The sequence below is a fragment of the Morchella sextelata genome, assembly GCF_020137385.1.
Source record: "Morchella sextelata strain SCLS chromosome Unknown scls_19, whole genome shotgun sequence".
Lineage (NCBI taxonomy): Eukaryota > Fungi > Ascomycota > Pezizomycetes > Pezizales > Morchellaceae > Morchella > Morchella sextelata.
The window spans coordinates 239,821-255,700 of NW_025408634.1; the positions used below are offsets into that span (position 1 = coordinate 239,821).

A 15,880-nucleotide genomic window follows, 5' to 3' on the forward strand; every position below is an offset into this window, starting at 1 on the left:
TGAGGATGCTCCCCATGTAAACATGAAGGGTGGGGTGAGCTTGTTCTAGCTGCTCCTTTAGCTTCGCCCACAGTCTGTTGCGAGCAACTAATATTGCTCGGGCAAAGGGGACATGGAAAGTAGAATAACCTTTTTACATCCTTTTCTCTCAAGCATGGAATACAGAGCTACAAAGCAACAGAAATACGCGTAGACATGGCACATAGCAGCAGAGAAACAGAGCAGCAGAGCGGCAGAACAGAGCAGCAGAGTGACGCAGTGATAGTTACATGAGCTTACAGAGCTCCAGCCAGTCATTCTCCCCTAGGGCCAAGTACGATCTTCCTACAAGAAGCTAAAGCTTACTCGGCGTCGATTCATATCCTGAACCTCACCCCTATCCTCTGGGCCATGGAGAGTTTACTCCACCTCATAAGGCTCCTGTGCATACTTCTTACTTGAGCTGCGTCTCTTCTCGAATCACCTTGTTCCCGTTTGGATGGCATGCCCTCACCGTTTCAAGACTCTTGCCTGACTAGAGCACCCTCATGAAGCATTTTAGCCAGCATCACAACGGTAACCACAGCCCCTTGCCTGTCTCGTCGTCCTCCATACCGCATGAATTGCCTCTTAGACCCGCCTATTGTTGACCTAGCAGACTAATGACGGTTCTGTTACACTCCCAAAGTAGTGCAGTTTGTCCCATCTCTACGTTTTCGTGAGTAAGCGGTCCTCGTGTGAAGGGAGATCTCCTGCCTTCTCACCTAATAATACCCCGGGCTTTCAGGAAACGGACAGGACCCCACGTCTAGGGCAGTCCTCTTCTGATAATATTCCTCTGTGGAAGGAAAACCCAATTTCACGTTCCTATTGGCCAAAAATGACCCGTCGAGCTTTACTCCGTGTCTCAAAAGACACCACCAAGGCTGCAGCCCGAGCTATAAACAGAGGCGAGGCAAAGGCTATTCGCTTCTCACATATCCCAAATATTTCTGCCATGAATGGGTCATTGGAAGTCAACGAGCTCTCTGTCGTGACATTGTGACTGCACCCACTTGGTGGTTGAGCAAAAACATCTCCAGCACCAGATCTATAGGAAGAGACGAAATGTCAGTTACATTACGATTGCATGTAGCCGTGGCAAGTGACGGTACTTACTTGTTAAGACACCATATTGTCATAAATCCCAGCCTGTTCTCTTACTTCTACCAGCCATGCCCTTCTATCTTTCTCAATTTCCATTGTGTAGTTCTCCCTACGTACTGACGTATGGTGTTCCTTTCTTCCTCTCCCAGATAGCGTGTCCAGGCACTGGCTCCATTACGGCCAGTATACCTAAGGCCCCATTTAAGCCTCCACAGCTATGACCACCCCCTCAACGAGAAAAAAATCCGGCCCACCAAGCTCGAGCACGTGAGGTTTGATTCGACATAACCAAACACAACATTCCCATTTATGACGCCCTAAACGCGCACCTACAACCGCTTCATTAGTATGTAGTTCAAGTCCATATCATGATTGAATCACTGACCTTTCCTATGCAGCGAAACTACGCGTAGTTGATACTCTTGCATGGGCCGGGACCTGTTCGCCCATACGACCTCTTCTGCCCTACGAACTGGGACTCCCAGCGGCGCTTCCCTCACGCCGATCTGCTGCCTGAACCCCTTGGGTGAGGTGGCAGCGACTGACAAGCTGGTCCGCGGGATGGGGGGGGGGTTGGGGTTGGGGAATGAATAAAACCGGTGACTTGGTGTGTGTAGAAAATACCATAGAAAAGTCTCGCGAGCTCCGAAGCTCCGGGTGTATGGAGAAATGAAGGGACCCTCTGCGGTACAAGCTACAGTGCAGCGCACTGGGGAGCTTTTGCGAGTGCGGTGCGGCTCTCTTAGGGTGACAAGCGTTGAGAGGGAGCGTGAAGCGTCTTGAGTCAATTCATGGTTCCTGGGAGAATGAAGAAAGATCCTGCCCTCCTAGAGACATCGCAGCGCAGTGGGAAGCTCTTGGGCCGCTGCCTGACCTTCGTTGGGTGAGTAGGCTACCCGGTGGGTATTTGAGGCTGCCTGAGGGGCATCGCGGATTAAAAACGAAGCTCGGCGTATTTTTGAGCCTTTGGAAATTGCGGGTGGTGATATTTTCTTCTGCAGACTGGCCCTGACCTAGGGCGGCGCAACTTCGGTGGTGATCAAGTGGGCGCGTTCAAATGGTTGTCTCTAGCTCTAGGTCCAGAGTAGTCTCGTGCCCAGCCTGTGTTTGCTTGATTCAACTTGGTCCCGAGATACATCTTGATCGTGAATCCGTTTCGTAAACATCCATGTTGTTTGGCATGCAGTGTACTGTACGTTCTGGGTAAGCAAGGTACCTTAGCGACCAACATGGTGGCCTACACACCCTCGCAATCTATCCCTCGCTAAGCAACACAGACAGGAGGAATTAGGCAGCACTGGTTTAGAAAGCATGTAGGGAAACAAACGTAAAGCGCGGAATGTATTTAAATAGGGCTGGTGTCGGTGGAGCAATGTATGTACTAAGCTTGGTTACCGCCAAGACGGTCATACCAGAGTGACATCTCGTGATGCTCGACCAAGAACCCCGCAAGTGACATTAAATTATTGTCCCTTAGCAATGGTGAGAGACATAATTCTGTTATTTTGACAGAATCCAATACAAAAAATAGGTATGTGCACATCAAAGTTGATATAATGAGTTATTTTAATAAATATCTTCCTTTGTAAAATCAACATCAATATGAATTTAATACTATTTCGTAAGTACATAATAATATAAAAATTTTCTACTTATATATCAATTTTTATCTGGAAGATTGTTATAAGGATGGTCAAACTCAATCCTCAATACCATAAATACAGAATGATCTCAAATGTGCATTCCCCTTTTCTCTCAAGTGTTTTTTACTAACCGGTGATGTGTTACAAATACTACTACATTTCTTCGAGGACTGAGCACTGAATGTAACAGCGAGCCACCCACCACTCGGGGAACGGGACTGTAGCTTTTGGGAATCCAAGTAGGTGTTTGGTGCATACTGGCACATAAACGCAAAACCCATCTACTTCAAAACTCGTAAAGAAGCACCCAAAGCGAGTTCCAAAACCCTAATATATGATCCACCTTCAAAGCCAAACCCCCAACCCCGCAAACCCCCAAATCCACAACCAAGCCCGCCAGCACCTCTACAAAAAGCTCTACTCATCCCCCATCCTAATATCATGCGTATTACTCCACAACGCCGTCTCCTCCTTCCCCAACTCCGCCAACACCTCAACCTCAAACGCCAACTCCCTATCCTTCAATCCCGCCGCCAACGTCGCCATCCTCCACGCCTGCAAATACTCCACATCCCCCGGCGGATACGCCAACACCGTCGCCAGCCACGCCCTCACCTCAATGTTAGCCGCGAGCAGCACCCCCGCCCCCAGCGGCACCGCCGCATCCCTCCGCATGTCGAGGAAAGCGCGTGTTCCCGCGGTCCACGGGGGGTCGATCCAGGCGCGCCAGGCCGCGTGGTGTGGCGAGGTCTGCATGTCGTAGGTGTAGCGGTAGTACTCGTTGAGGAGGAATTCGTTGGCGGAGTGGGAGGCGCGCACGCTGGCGAGGGCGCGCTCAACCAGGGCGAGGGTAGTTTGCGAGCGCGCGTAGAAGCCGGGGTCGTGGCGGAAGAGCGCGTTGGCCGGAGTGCGGCGGAGGTTGATGTGCGTGAGGTCGGAGTTAAATCTGAGTTCTTCGAAGCCTGCTGGTGGTGGGGCTGGTGGTGCTGGTGGTGGTGCTGGCGGCGGGGCTGGTGGCGGGGCTGGCGGCGGGGCTGGTGGTGGGGCTGGTGGCATAATGGATTCTCGTGAGCGGGATATCTAGTGAGCAGAAGAATTCCAAGTGCAGGTGAACGTTGGCGGTTGGTGTTGATTTGGTTTCGTTAGTTTTTCTTCGATATGGCGAGACTGGTAGTGGTACTAGTGTTGGTTATTTGATATAGAGCTATAGGTCGAGTAACAGGCCCTTTGTTTCTCAGGACCAGGTATTGGAGCGCATTTCTTTGTTCCTGCTGCCCTTCTTTGTTGGCGCATGTCAACATCAGCATCAGGGAAGCTTTGTTCACCGGAAACCTTATTCTCCGGCTACCTGATGGGTTCGGGAAAGACTATCGCTAAGTAATGATCATGAGCGTACTCGGGCATCGACACCGGGAATTGTCCATGTGTAAAGTCTCGGCCACTAAAGATGTTGGCTAGAGAAGGTGTTTTAAATTTTTGATGAACAGTTTTCAATGTCAGCTCAATGAGACACTTTGAGGCTTTGAGGGTAGGACCTTGACAACGGCTTACACCTGGGGAATGGAATCAATCCTTGCGCTAGCTTACGTACCTGATCTCTCCTGGTATCCTACATTTCAATATTATTCCTTTGGCTCGATCAGGCATCCGCATCCCCCCCATCGTAGAGATACATTCCCATCATGAAGTCCGTACCCGCCGGCGCAGTAGTTAAACTAAAATCATACAACCACATGCGCGTGCCGAGGATTCACTCTCATTTCTAGAGGTCACTCCCGCCATTAGCCGGCAAGGCTGTGCGTAAGTGTAGATATACACGAATGCACATTGTGCAGCGGATTTTATTATAGGATAATATTGAACTACACTTATTCCCTATCCGATATCCGCTCTCTGAGCTCAATTAGTCAAGCAGGTTACATCTACCCAGGCCCCATAAATCCTGGTCTTTACAATGTTTCTACCGAATTACCAATCACGAATAATCAAGATCATCTACATATCTCTAGCTCTGCCAAAGATCGTCAAGATTTAAAAACTCCGCAAATGTGTCCACATTATTAGCCCCCCCCCCCCCCCCCCCCCCAAATGCTATGTAAAAATACAAGGTCAATCCTATGTAAAAATACAAGGGTCATTGCTCCCAGACAGGCCACAAATCTTCCACTGGCCCCCGAGACCGCCGACCCCTACCCCATAGGTCTTCCACCTTGCCCCCGAGTCATCAGCACAAAGGGCGCACCGAGATGGTGATGAAACCTTCAGTTCGACATCACCGAAGATGATTGCCCAAGCTTTTGTTCCGCCCAGCACCTTAAAAATGTCAGAATTATATCGAAAAACAGATTGGTCGACATGAACTTACATGAAGAGATCTTCTATTTTTCTAAAAATATGTCAATGCCGGTGACATGTTCGGCCGACCAGATGTAAACGGGGCGAGGAAGACTGCCCAGAAACCGGCCCTGAAAAGACACCGACCGGAAACCACTCGAGACTAAACTCGTAAGACCACAGTCGGTCCAGGGACCGCCCTTGTCGGCTACGGATATAGACAATCGGACCTCTCTTACAGCACCCACAACTGAGCCCCTCTCTCCGGGAGAGGGGACTCAGTCATGTTGAGGACCCGCCCCACCACGTTCAGGGATCATGCGGTAAAGAAACATCCCCGTATGTTCCCCACCAATCTTCTCCGGAAGTCCTACTGATATACAGACAACCGGGTCTCTCTCACAGAATATATGCGCGCGACGGGCCAACAGTGTTCCTCAGCCATGGGAATGAACATGTCAACATGTTCCCCACATAACTTCATCGGAAGTGCTATTGGCCCCAGCCCGAATTCAACGCTGGGTAGAAAATCATTCCCTATTATATGATTAGCTTGAGAACGACTCTTTACATTGATGTATTCGACTCCATTACTAACCTGCACATATTGATGTGCTCCCGGTCCTTTCCTAGGCACATATGTCCGCTGGAAGGTAGAGAGATCTGTTAAACAAATAGTCAGCCAATATTCTTCCTTGACATAATTTTATTCCACTACTAACCTCTCAAGATTGATGTGTTCCCGTTCCTGGCCACATCAACTGGGAACGGTGTGCAGGCGTAACACTTCTCTCACCCTGTTAAATAAATTAGCTGATTTCCTTTTCTTCACGTAGGATTCTATTACTGACCAGATGTCATCCTTTCCCCGCCAGGAGCCATCGGCTGATCCATTTTGCTTGTTTAACAAGCAGCAAGCAGCCGCTCCTATGGAGCTTGGGTGTGAAAGCTAGATATATTCATTAGCTTATTTAACTCTTAGATTCAACAAGCTCGCTGCGCGAGGAAAAGTAGCAGCTTATATTGCAAGAGATAAATACCTTCGATGCCCTTCTAACTTCGACTTCTGGACAATCGGGCACAGATTTGCCCGTGGACCTACCCAGTAGCACCCTTGACACTAGACACCGGCCCCACATATATAGGGCAATGCTTACAACTTGGTCTGAATTAGTAAATGCGTAGAGTTTGGAGAGTTAGCAGTTGTTGGAGATAAATACCTGGTGAGTGGCTTTCCTTTGCAGCTTTGCTCTGCGATCCCAGGTGATATGCAAATCCTCGACCCCTTGAATGTCTTGATAAACTCACTTAATTAGCCAGTTGAGCTTAGAGAGAAATAAACAAATGATTGGGATAAATACCGTAGATTTCCTCTTTACCTCCGCGATCCGCACCAGACACAAAGTGTGACATTCCTCCCCTCTTCGTGTAACCTCTGGTGGTATCGATTAGTATAGCTGTTGAAATTAGAAATGATAAAGCTGCTGGAGGTAAAGATTAATCAGTTACCTCTTCAAAGTTGCCCGCAAGTAACAGGTGCGTTTCTGCTCTCCGCTCGTTATTCTCTAGATGGACAAAAACCATTAGCTAAGATATAAGATAAAGAGGATACTAGGTTTCATACCTTTGATCCACCTCCATCCCCGCACTCCCAGATGAAAAGGGGAATGGTTCCCGTTCGATTTCTGATGATTTGCGTTAGCAGATCTGTAGATCCCGGAGAAGAAAGAGCTCATGGATATCAATACCTATTCTCCAGGTCCTGCTCCACACCCCCAGGATGACGATCCCATCGATCTCTAATTATTTTCATTAGCCAACCTATTAGGCCCAGAGAAGAAGAAGAATTTAATGGATATAAATACCGGATTTAATCCACCTCTTGCTCCACACCCCCAGCAGAGTGGACTTTTCTAAATGCTGCTAGTTTATATTAGCAGATCTGTTGATCCGGAGAAAAAAATGCTGATGGAGATGATGATTTGGATTTGCATATCTCTTGATCTCAGAGAACAAGAAGAAGTGGATGGATATACATACCGGCTTTATTTAATCACCTCTTACTCCGCACTCCTATGATAAGGCACAAGTTCGCCTTTTCCTCCTCGATGGAAGGGCTGGAGGCCGATCCGGGAGAAAACCACCGAGAAATGTGTGGCCAAGCGGTGGTTCACGTTCTCCCAGAAGTGATTTGAATTGACGCAGCCCAGTCATGAGTCATACGATAAAAATGAAGGAAGGAGATGAAAATTAAAAGAGGATGATGGGCTTTTAGTAAAATGTATAAATACAATAAGGCACCTTCGACGATGATTTCGATGGGGGAGAGGGAGGAGCAGGAGGAGCAGGAGGAGAAGGAGGAGAAGGAGGAGAAGGAGGAGAAGGAGAAGGAGGAAGATGGGCCTCTGCTCAGGATATATAGTTTGGGACATTCCTGTCTATACCCTTTCTCGAGGAAGAGAAAGAGGGTCGTGGGCCATTGGTAGATACATGTACATAGTCGAGGGGTGGCTCCGCTTACATGTACTCAATCAGAAAGCGGCCCGGAAGGACCTCGGGCAGCCGTCGTAATCTTAAACCAGTGACCGTCATGAGTCTGTGAGTTCCAACGGACCAGCATTGTGGATATGATTATGCCTCCCGGTCCCTCCCCCTGATCTACGGGCTCAATTCTATCCAGCCTACCGCGCTTTTCATCGCACCGACATACAACATTCAGTACTAGGTACCAGAGAGAGTGAATTACTCGTCAACCAACTCAAAGTATTCCAGTTAAGATCTCCTAAAGCAATTGTAGTTCATTGAATTGTGAAATACAGTTAATCAGAAATTATCACTCAGAGTACTCGTGCAATCAAGTGGCGAAGGTTGTGCATGCCAATTTGTATACATAACTACATTTTTTTTTACCACCTGAGGAAATATTCCTGAGTATCATGTTACACCTGTATCACTTTGTAGTGAAAGTAGAAGAAGATTTCGTCTTGCCCGAGTATCGTGCAACTTGGCTAGCAAAATGTATTCTTTCTTGAATCAATGCAAAGCTCTTCATTGGGCTTCCTACAGTTGTATGCTGTGACTTTTCTAGTGCCGACAACGCTATACCTAGAGAATTAATCATTGTCATTGAAGGCTCAAATCATGTAATATCACTCGACAAAGTTAGCAACGTTTCGTCACCATATATCACTCGATAGACCAGAGCTATGATTACGTAAGAGAATAAGATGAGAAAGTGCTCCATGATCCAAGGATTATGATTAATCCTTGTTTCCTTCTCATTACACATTTAATCACTCATGGATGCTCGAGAGACATTCCCACATACGATGAGAAATGCTTCGTTGAAAATATGAAAGAAACAAGATAGGTTGGTTATGGAAACCCTAGCCCTATGGGTTCATGTTGTTTTGAGTTCATTTGTGTGTGTAACCTTCCGCTTATGGAACGAAGTCGAGTATAGCATACATGTAGGAGGCATTGCAAGTTTATTCACCAGCCGCGCACCCGTGCATATGCGGGCTCAATCCCCCGTTACCATCTGCGGGTTTATTCTTTTTTATCTTCGCACTGAATTTCACTCTGGGTACTGCGGTTTTTACACTGCTTGTTCCTGGCAGACAGACATCTAGCTCCCCTGCTCCCATGTGGCAGATATGGAAGCTTAACTACATGTAGTAGATCATACTTTCAGTTGTTTTACTCCCAGTTTTTTTTTGTTTGTTGCTTTCACAGTCTCAACTGTCGAGCCTTACGGTTGGGCCTTGAGAAATTTGCGGCGAATTTTAGCACTTTCCTAATCCACCTTGTCCTAATAGAAAAGGCTCACAGGGATGCCATACTCGAGTAAAATCTGTGCAGCATACCTGTAGTTTTCATAAACCATGAAATTGGTTGGAAACCGAAATATACCTTGTATTTCGTATACACAGGTATTTCCATTGTTTCGTCATCTATTATGTTAGCCATCCATTACAAATAATATGTTGTTCTGTATCAGACACATCTGGGTGCCAGGCTTCTTTCCAAATCCAGGTATTCACACTGGACTCATAAAAAGCTCAAAAACAGTTATCCGAGTGATATATTGTGATACAACTAGAAACCAAATACCACAAGGTAGTATTAGCGACACTGAGAGTATTCAAATATCATGGTCTCACCGCTTATAATGACTTCCGTCAGTAGGCCAGGTATATATAGACGCTTGAAATATCAAGGGTAGTGCTCGCCGTACTCATCATTAAAGATCGGCGTCCTCGGACCACCTTTCTGAAGCTTAAAGTGTTACAAGTATTTGTCCGAGAGGGTATCTGATATATATATGGGGATTCCCGATCAATACATGTACTCACGCACGCGACCTTTTAAATCGGCGGTGACGTGTATATAAACAGAGAATTTGATGTCCGGGATAAGGCCAGGTTCAAAGTGTGGTCCTGATCTCTTGCAACGTGGCAATACCTACGAGGACTCTTCTCGACGTCCTAGCTCGCACGATACTTGTTTCTCTATCTAAGCTCCTATCCTTTTTATACAAAACTCCAAACACTACCCAGTGAATTGATATCATTTTCATCACTGAATTGCTACCTGTGTCTCGTTGGATTACGTTTTTCGCGTAAAAGTGCGTATAAGCCTAGTTAGCTGATCTCCTACTTATTTTATGTCGCTAAACGCACATGGTTTTCTTCACCAACAGATGGACATTTTTGTCGGTTGGCGAAAGATTTTGCTTCCTATCTTAGTTTATTCGGTTTTAAAAACCTCCGCTCGCGCATTGCCGCAATCTCATGGCTTACATAAATCAATCTCAAATCGAGAGAGCCATTCTCCTTTCACACCATACCAACCTGATGTTGAAACTACGTGGATAAGCTGTGAACCAACTACCGCTGATGGCGTCACAGACTTGGGCTGCACCCTTGTCAGTCATGATACACCGGTTCACCGGAGATCGGTTATCTTACTTGGCCGGGATTCTCATTTGCATCATACCAATGTCGACGAGCCCCTTGATACCGAGAGCCCAGCGGCGAGTCTATACCCATGCAGGATAAGAAATACATCGGGGGCTAGAAGGCTCAGATGTGGAAGGGCAAATCGTGCGTCTAGAAAGGTTTTAGATAATTCAACCTATGAATTGCTCATTTCAGAGTTACTAAATGGGCTACCGATATCTGTTGGCCCCAACATGACTCCGAATCCTGGACTCGATACTGTTAATTATTTTGTTCAAATGTATCCTGTCGACAACAATTATGATCTCCGTCTATTATCTACGTCAACACTATCAGAGCCAGAAACTGAAACAGGGACCCAATCAGTTTCTCCCCGGTCCGTTCTCTCGTCGAACCTCCTGCTCAAATCTAGGGAGCAGAACAAAAGTATGCACCCTACTTCTGAGGGTCAAATCTCCGTCCAGAAGCGTATGGATGGGCTACTTGCCTTGGATCTCAAAGGAGTATTATATTGCTGGTATCACGAGAACAAATATGATACAGAAGTTGAGCTTAACTGTGGAATTGAAGTTGAGGCCGAAGCCCTCATCGCTGTCTCTGATGATGAAGGTGAAGATGATGATGATGACGACGGTCTTGAAAGCTCTTCAGCTCGCGCACAGCAGGACTCTTACCAAGACCAACTAGTTAAATATCTTTATTCGCTAACAATCCCTCCACTAATTGCACTTTATAATTCGGAAGAGGGGTCAGAAGAAGCATGGCTCCAAGTACCGAAGAGTGCTGCAAAATTGCTGGTCGTCAGGTTATCCGAACTTATCGGAGATACAAATTTTGACATTGCCAGTTTTGACTGGAAACCCGTCGTAAAAGGCGTAATGTCTAATCTGCGCGAGGCAGCAAAACAAAAAAATGGATCGGAGAATATGAATTCAATAGTTCTATTCGAAATGTTACTCGGACACTACCTCGAAGTTTACTCGGGGAATTTCACATTTCCAGACGATGAAGACTTCCAGGGCATCTCCACCGAAAGTACAGATGGCCACATTGGATTTTTTAATTACGATAAGAAGAATGAGGAGCATGTCCGACGGCAACTTATCTGGAGCAGCCAGAAAAGGGATACTTCGTATATTAAAAGTAAATATGAGGATACTGAAGATCCTCAATTAGGGATTGTTATTGACCGCTGGTTCCGTTGCTTCGACGGATCAGGCTCGAAAGTGTTATGTGAGATTCCTGATTGGTACGACCATGGCCAGGAAAGTGTGGAGAATCTCCGTGCCAAAAGGAACAACAAGATTCTGAGAAGTCATCAAACCGATGATGAGTTTCCAGTCGGGCAGGAATTCCCAGCGCATTTTTCCGCAGGTCCACCGAGGTTATGGAAAAATTGCAAATTTGATAAGCACGGTGTAAAGTATCATATGACATGCCCACTTACACCTCACCCTGAATATGTTGGAGATGTTGAGCAAGATACAACTGGAGGTTACAAAGGTCCTCTAGTAAGAAGAGGTGTGATCACACCGCCGCTTAGTAGTCTCTTAGCAACACCTACGGGCCTTGGGACACCGCGACTATCAGCTTCGGGCCAAAATACACCCTTAGCAACCGATGCACCTCGAGTAGCATCCTCGTTGACTACATCTGGTACCCCACCTCACGCTGCACCACTAGCACTGCCTAGCACACGGCCAGCCTTCGGCAGGATGGGAGACACTCTTGCTTATATTGGCTTTTTTACTTTACTCACTCTCTTCGCGGTAATCATGTTTCTAGTCGTAAGCAATCTATTCCTCACTCTCCAAGATTCCTTTGATGCTCTCAAAGAATGGAAAGATAGACGATATGGTTCAAAAGGCAGGGGCTCAGCAGTAGAAGAGACCAATCTAGATCAAGGACCAAATCACCCAGCGCCGGCATACATCTCTAGTGATAATGTTTATCACATTGGGGGTGGAGTGGGTGCCCCGATAAGCGCAGCTTTGACGGAGATCAGGCGGCTATCCATGGCAAGTACAGGGAGTCAGCCAGTGGATGAAGGCGGCGATACAATTAAAAGGAAGAAAGTTGCGATGAGAGGTGTCGTGGACGAAGAGATTGGGATAATATGAGCGGATAATGAAGCTGTTACAAATATTGGCGGAGGAGCAGCTGAGATTATTGGCCAAGCACTTGTGTGCTATCTGTGTGCTATCGCATCCTTTTTTATTATTTTTGTTACTTGCGGTTACTGTGCTGAGAAAACTATTGATGCGGAAAAAGCAGTACGTTTTCAGCGTTGCATCTTTAGGTTGTGCCGACATGCACTTCATGTTGATAAATAATCATAAGATACCTTAAGATTCAAACCACGGTCAACGGGGGTTTTGATTGATTACTTCATTAATCGTATGCACGGTCAACGAGAATGATAATACGTGATGCCTCGTGATTACCCTGCACGCATTATCTTAGCTTATAAATGAAAACTTGGAGTTTAACTGAACGTTGTGCGTGAAAACAAGGGTTAGGGTTGACTTCGTGATAAGCAGCTATCAATGCACATACCACTCAATCCTCCTGTTTTCTAAGATACCCATTATATTACACCCCAATCACAGTCTTTCCACCTAAGGAAACAGCTCAACATCCCACAAGACCTATCTAGCTTCCCATAGCACCGGCAGACCACCCCCCACTGCGCGCAACCAGCCAGTTACCCCATTTCTAGCCTTCAGCAATACAATAAGGGGGGTATATAGGAGATGAGCTACTTGAAAATTAATCATAAACTAACAGCCACGAGCAACTTCGACAGCGGTAAGTTGGTTCTTTCCCGTCTAGCCATCGGAGCGCTGTCGTTTGAAGGGTCAATAATGATTGTGGCTGTGGCGGTGCAGCATGTGGCGCTGATTGAATGGACCGCCTTCACCCCCTCTCCTATCTCCTGGTGTAATGCGATGGAAAATTTAGTGGTGATTTAGCTCAATAGGCTTATACTATCTTATTAGAACCTTTTTTCGTCGGCTTTTCTCGTTTGATTTTGTAGAGGGAGGTTAGTCCACTGGTTGGACAACTGGTGACGCTTACCACTTCGGTTGTGAGGAGTAATGGTGGAATAGCTTCATGGGTAAAAATGAAGACGATAAAATTCTGTTGTTATTTCTGTAACTAGTTGAGAGCGAGAGGTGGAAGAGACAAAAATCAAAATGAGTTTGGTATTGTCGGTGCCATGAATCGAACATGGGTCCTCTCGGAGATGTGTGACCACAACGAGAAGTACTAACCACTATACTACACCGACTTGGAATACCTACACCTTTTTTCTATAAGAACCATTTTACCTACGAACAATAACAGACAATCCTATGCGACCGCGTTAAATTTCCGAAAGCAGAAAACCGACACTTGACTTGTGTTCTCGCTCTCGATCGGAATTTGCGCAGATAGATAACACGGAAGTAATGCCGAGAGTGTCTGCTTCAACATAAATATTTTTTTTCCACTTGCTCCGCCACCACCACCGCGAAGTATCCCATCCTATGCCGGAGGAGCAGCAGCTAGGCTTTTTAATAGGCAGCTATCCGGCCGGCCGGGTTAATTAGAAAGTGTACTTTACGAACCGACAGCACCGTATGTTGATCTGATCACTGTCGGCTAGCCGTGCTTGGGTGCATATATAATTCTAGGTACCGCAAAATCCCAATAACCAAGCAACCGGGCCGGCCAATATTCCCCTGGGATTGCGTTCAGCCTCAAACCAGTCCAGATCTTAACCTTTGATCGTTTTGACCAATGATAGTACGGAACTCTAGCCCAGTTCGATTTGTTATTCATGTGGTATCGCTTTCACAACAATACTGAAGATTGAGGCTTGGTAGGCCGTCACGCGACTAAACCTAATCCTACTGAGTATATCACTGCGGCTGTTAATTAGTTTGCAGGTGAAGTAGAGCGACCAAAAGAGAAAGAAAGAGATGAGATACTCGTGTCTGAGGATAATTGGCAGCATGCGCTGCTACCTGGGTGATCAACAAGCTGGTTGTATCGCTGGTGTTTTGTTTGCGATATTGAGGTGGTGTATATACGGCACTAGCTTCCTAACCGGTCGGGGTCCTCCCAGCCCGCAACATCTGATAGATCATGTGGACTAGAAAGCTGGCGATAATTAAGATTGTGTGAATATCTTTTGGGTTTTTTTAAGGTCTCCTATCATTGAGGGAAGGTAAGCTAGCGTGGGGGAGGGGTCTCACCCACCATCAAGCATCGCCGAGCTCGCCTGGAACTCCCTCCTCACGCCATTTGTACCTACTACTTCTGCACATCTCGTCGCTAGGGAATATATCTAGAGAGTTCCTGACGGTGATATGCTCTGCTGGGGCTCATTTGCTGTAAGGAGAGAAGAAAGGCTTGTGGTGAGCTGTACTCGGGGCAGGTAAAAAGTACCGGACAATGCAGGTTTTGGTTCACCAATGGGTGCGCGTGCTAGGCGTGAACTACTGTAAAAAGAGCCCAGAGACAAAACTTGCATTGTCCGGTACTTTTTGCCTGCCCCGAGTATGTGTTGATACTCTCATGGGATGAGACATGTCAGCAGGTTAGGTCAAAGCCACTGTTGCAGGTATCGATCCATGTAAAGTACAAGTGCGATCCCGGAAGGCTATGAATCCCAAGAAGTGGGCTTGCAGTCGAAAGACTGGTCAATTAGGCGAAAAAGAAGCCGCGAAAGGCGGGGGTGAGCTTAATTACTTAGCGAGTTATGGGGACAGGAGGCGGAGACAAGAATTCTAGAAGGCACGGGGACACTGCATGTATGCATGCAGCTACGTATCCTTACGTTATCAATCTAGCTAGCTCGATTACAACCAGTACACACAAAGTGCCCTCACACCTTTCCCCAGCTCCATCTCAAGCTAGCTTCACCACAGAATCTGTGAACTTCCACCTTATCTTGGCTTCCTCACTGAATCTGTAACCAATATCTTATGCGAACAAATAGGTCATCGGGAACTATAAGTTCTTACCCGTTTCGCGCCTGTCTTTTGGATCGAGTCATTCTCTTGAACTTTCAGGCACCCGTACAAGTTGGAGGTGTACTAATGGCCGAAGGTGTGTACTCTAACACTCTGACCTTATAGGGATATAACTTGATGTTTAAAGACTTACGATTAATTGCTCTCAATATGAATAGTCGATCCCGCGCTGGTGCGGCAGAATCCGCTCGATTACATGGATACCTCAATATATACCCCAACCGATAAAGACCCCCGGAATGCATTGGAGACAAGAACAGAGATGGTTCATTTATCCTAATCAGAAATAGGTTGACCTCGAGGATAATTTGGGTGTCTCGCTGCTGAGTCCTTTGGATTGACTGGCTGGTCTGACTAGCTGTGTTATAGGCCAGAATCTGTCTTACATAACCTCGCACTATGCGCACAGGATCATTCGTTTCGTTTGTGTTTCGAGGTCTTTCGATGCTCCTATAGCGAGTTCGGATAAAATAGACACATGCACAATCTAAGCGTTTCTGGCCCAGAATTAGGAACACCTGACGCTTATAATAGCAATTCGGGCGTTCAAATCATGTATTATCACTCGACGTTACAGAAGACCGTAGACTGACTTCTCGGTATATCAGCCAATTCGTCCGTATATTCACACCCTAAACCTACAAACCCTAGCAAGAAGGATACTAAGTCTCGGACGGCTATTGGAAATAAAAATAATTAGACAATCTTACGTAACTATATCTCTTGTGGTTAGGGTTAGGTTTCTCATAATAGAGTTTATATATATGAAGGAAGGCTCATGCATAATCAAAACATA

At 46.4% G+C, this 15,880-nt stretch overlaps 4 protein-coding genes across 4 annotated transcripts; 2 read left to right on the top strand and 2 right to left on the bottom strand.

Moving 5' to 3' along the window:
* Positions 1–3,185: 3,185 nt before the first annotated feature.
* Positions 3,186–3,824, bottom strand: H6S33_004975 (uncharacterized protein; the record flags this gene model as incomplete). The annotated part of the gene is made up of 1 exon (XM_044836682.1): positions 3,186–3,824. One exon carries the CDS (start codon positions 3,822–3,824, stop codon positions 3,186–3,188), a length of 639 nt encoding a protein of 212 aa, XP_044690188.1.
* Positions 3,825–5,594: 1,770 nt separating this feature from the next.
* On the bottom strand, positions 5,595–6,915 carry H6S33_004976 (uncharacterized protein; the record flags this gene model as incomplete). The annotated part of the gene is made up of 11 exons (XM_044836683.1): positions 5,595–5,639; positions 5,701–5,765; positions 5,825–5,888; positions 5,950–6,051; positions 6,143–6,261; positions 6,323–6,396; positions 6,464–6,475; positions 6,536–6,559; positions 6,612–6,667; positions 6,727–6,787; positions 6,851–6,915. 11 exons carry the CDS (start codon positions 6,913–6,915, stop codon positions 5,595–5,597), a joined length of 687 nt encoding a protein of 228 aa, XP_044690189.1.
* A 466-nt stretch (positions 6,916–7,381) lies between these two features.
* On the top strand, positions 7,382–7,588 carry H6S33_004977 (uncharacterized protein; the record flags this gene model as incomplete). The annotated part of the gene is made up of 1 exon (XM_044836684.1): positions 7,382–7,588. One exon carries the CDS (start codon positions 7,382–7,384, stop codon positions 7,586–7,588), a length of 207 nt encoding a protein of 68 aa, XP_044690190.1.
* A 2,708-nt stretch (positions 7,589–10,296) lies between these two features.
* Positions 10,297–12,183, top strand: H6S33_004978 (uncharacterized protein; the record flags this gene model as incomplete). The annotated part of the gene is made up of 1 exon (XM_044836685.1): positions 10,297–12,183. The coding sequence occupies one exon, from the start codon at positions 10,297–10,299 to the stop codon at positions 12,181–12,183; it is 1,887 nt and encodes a 628-aa protein (XP_044690191.1).
* Positions 12,184–15,880: the final 3,697 nt, after the last annotated feature.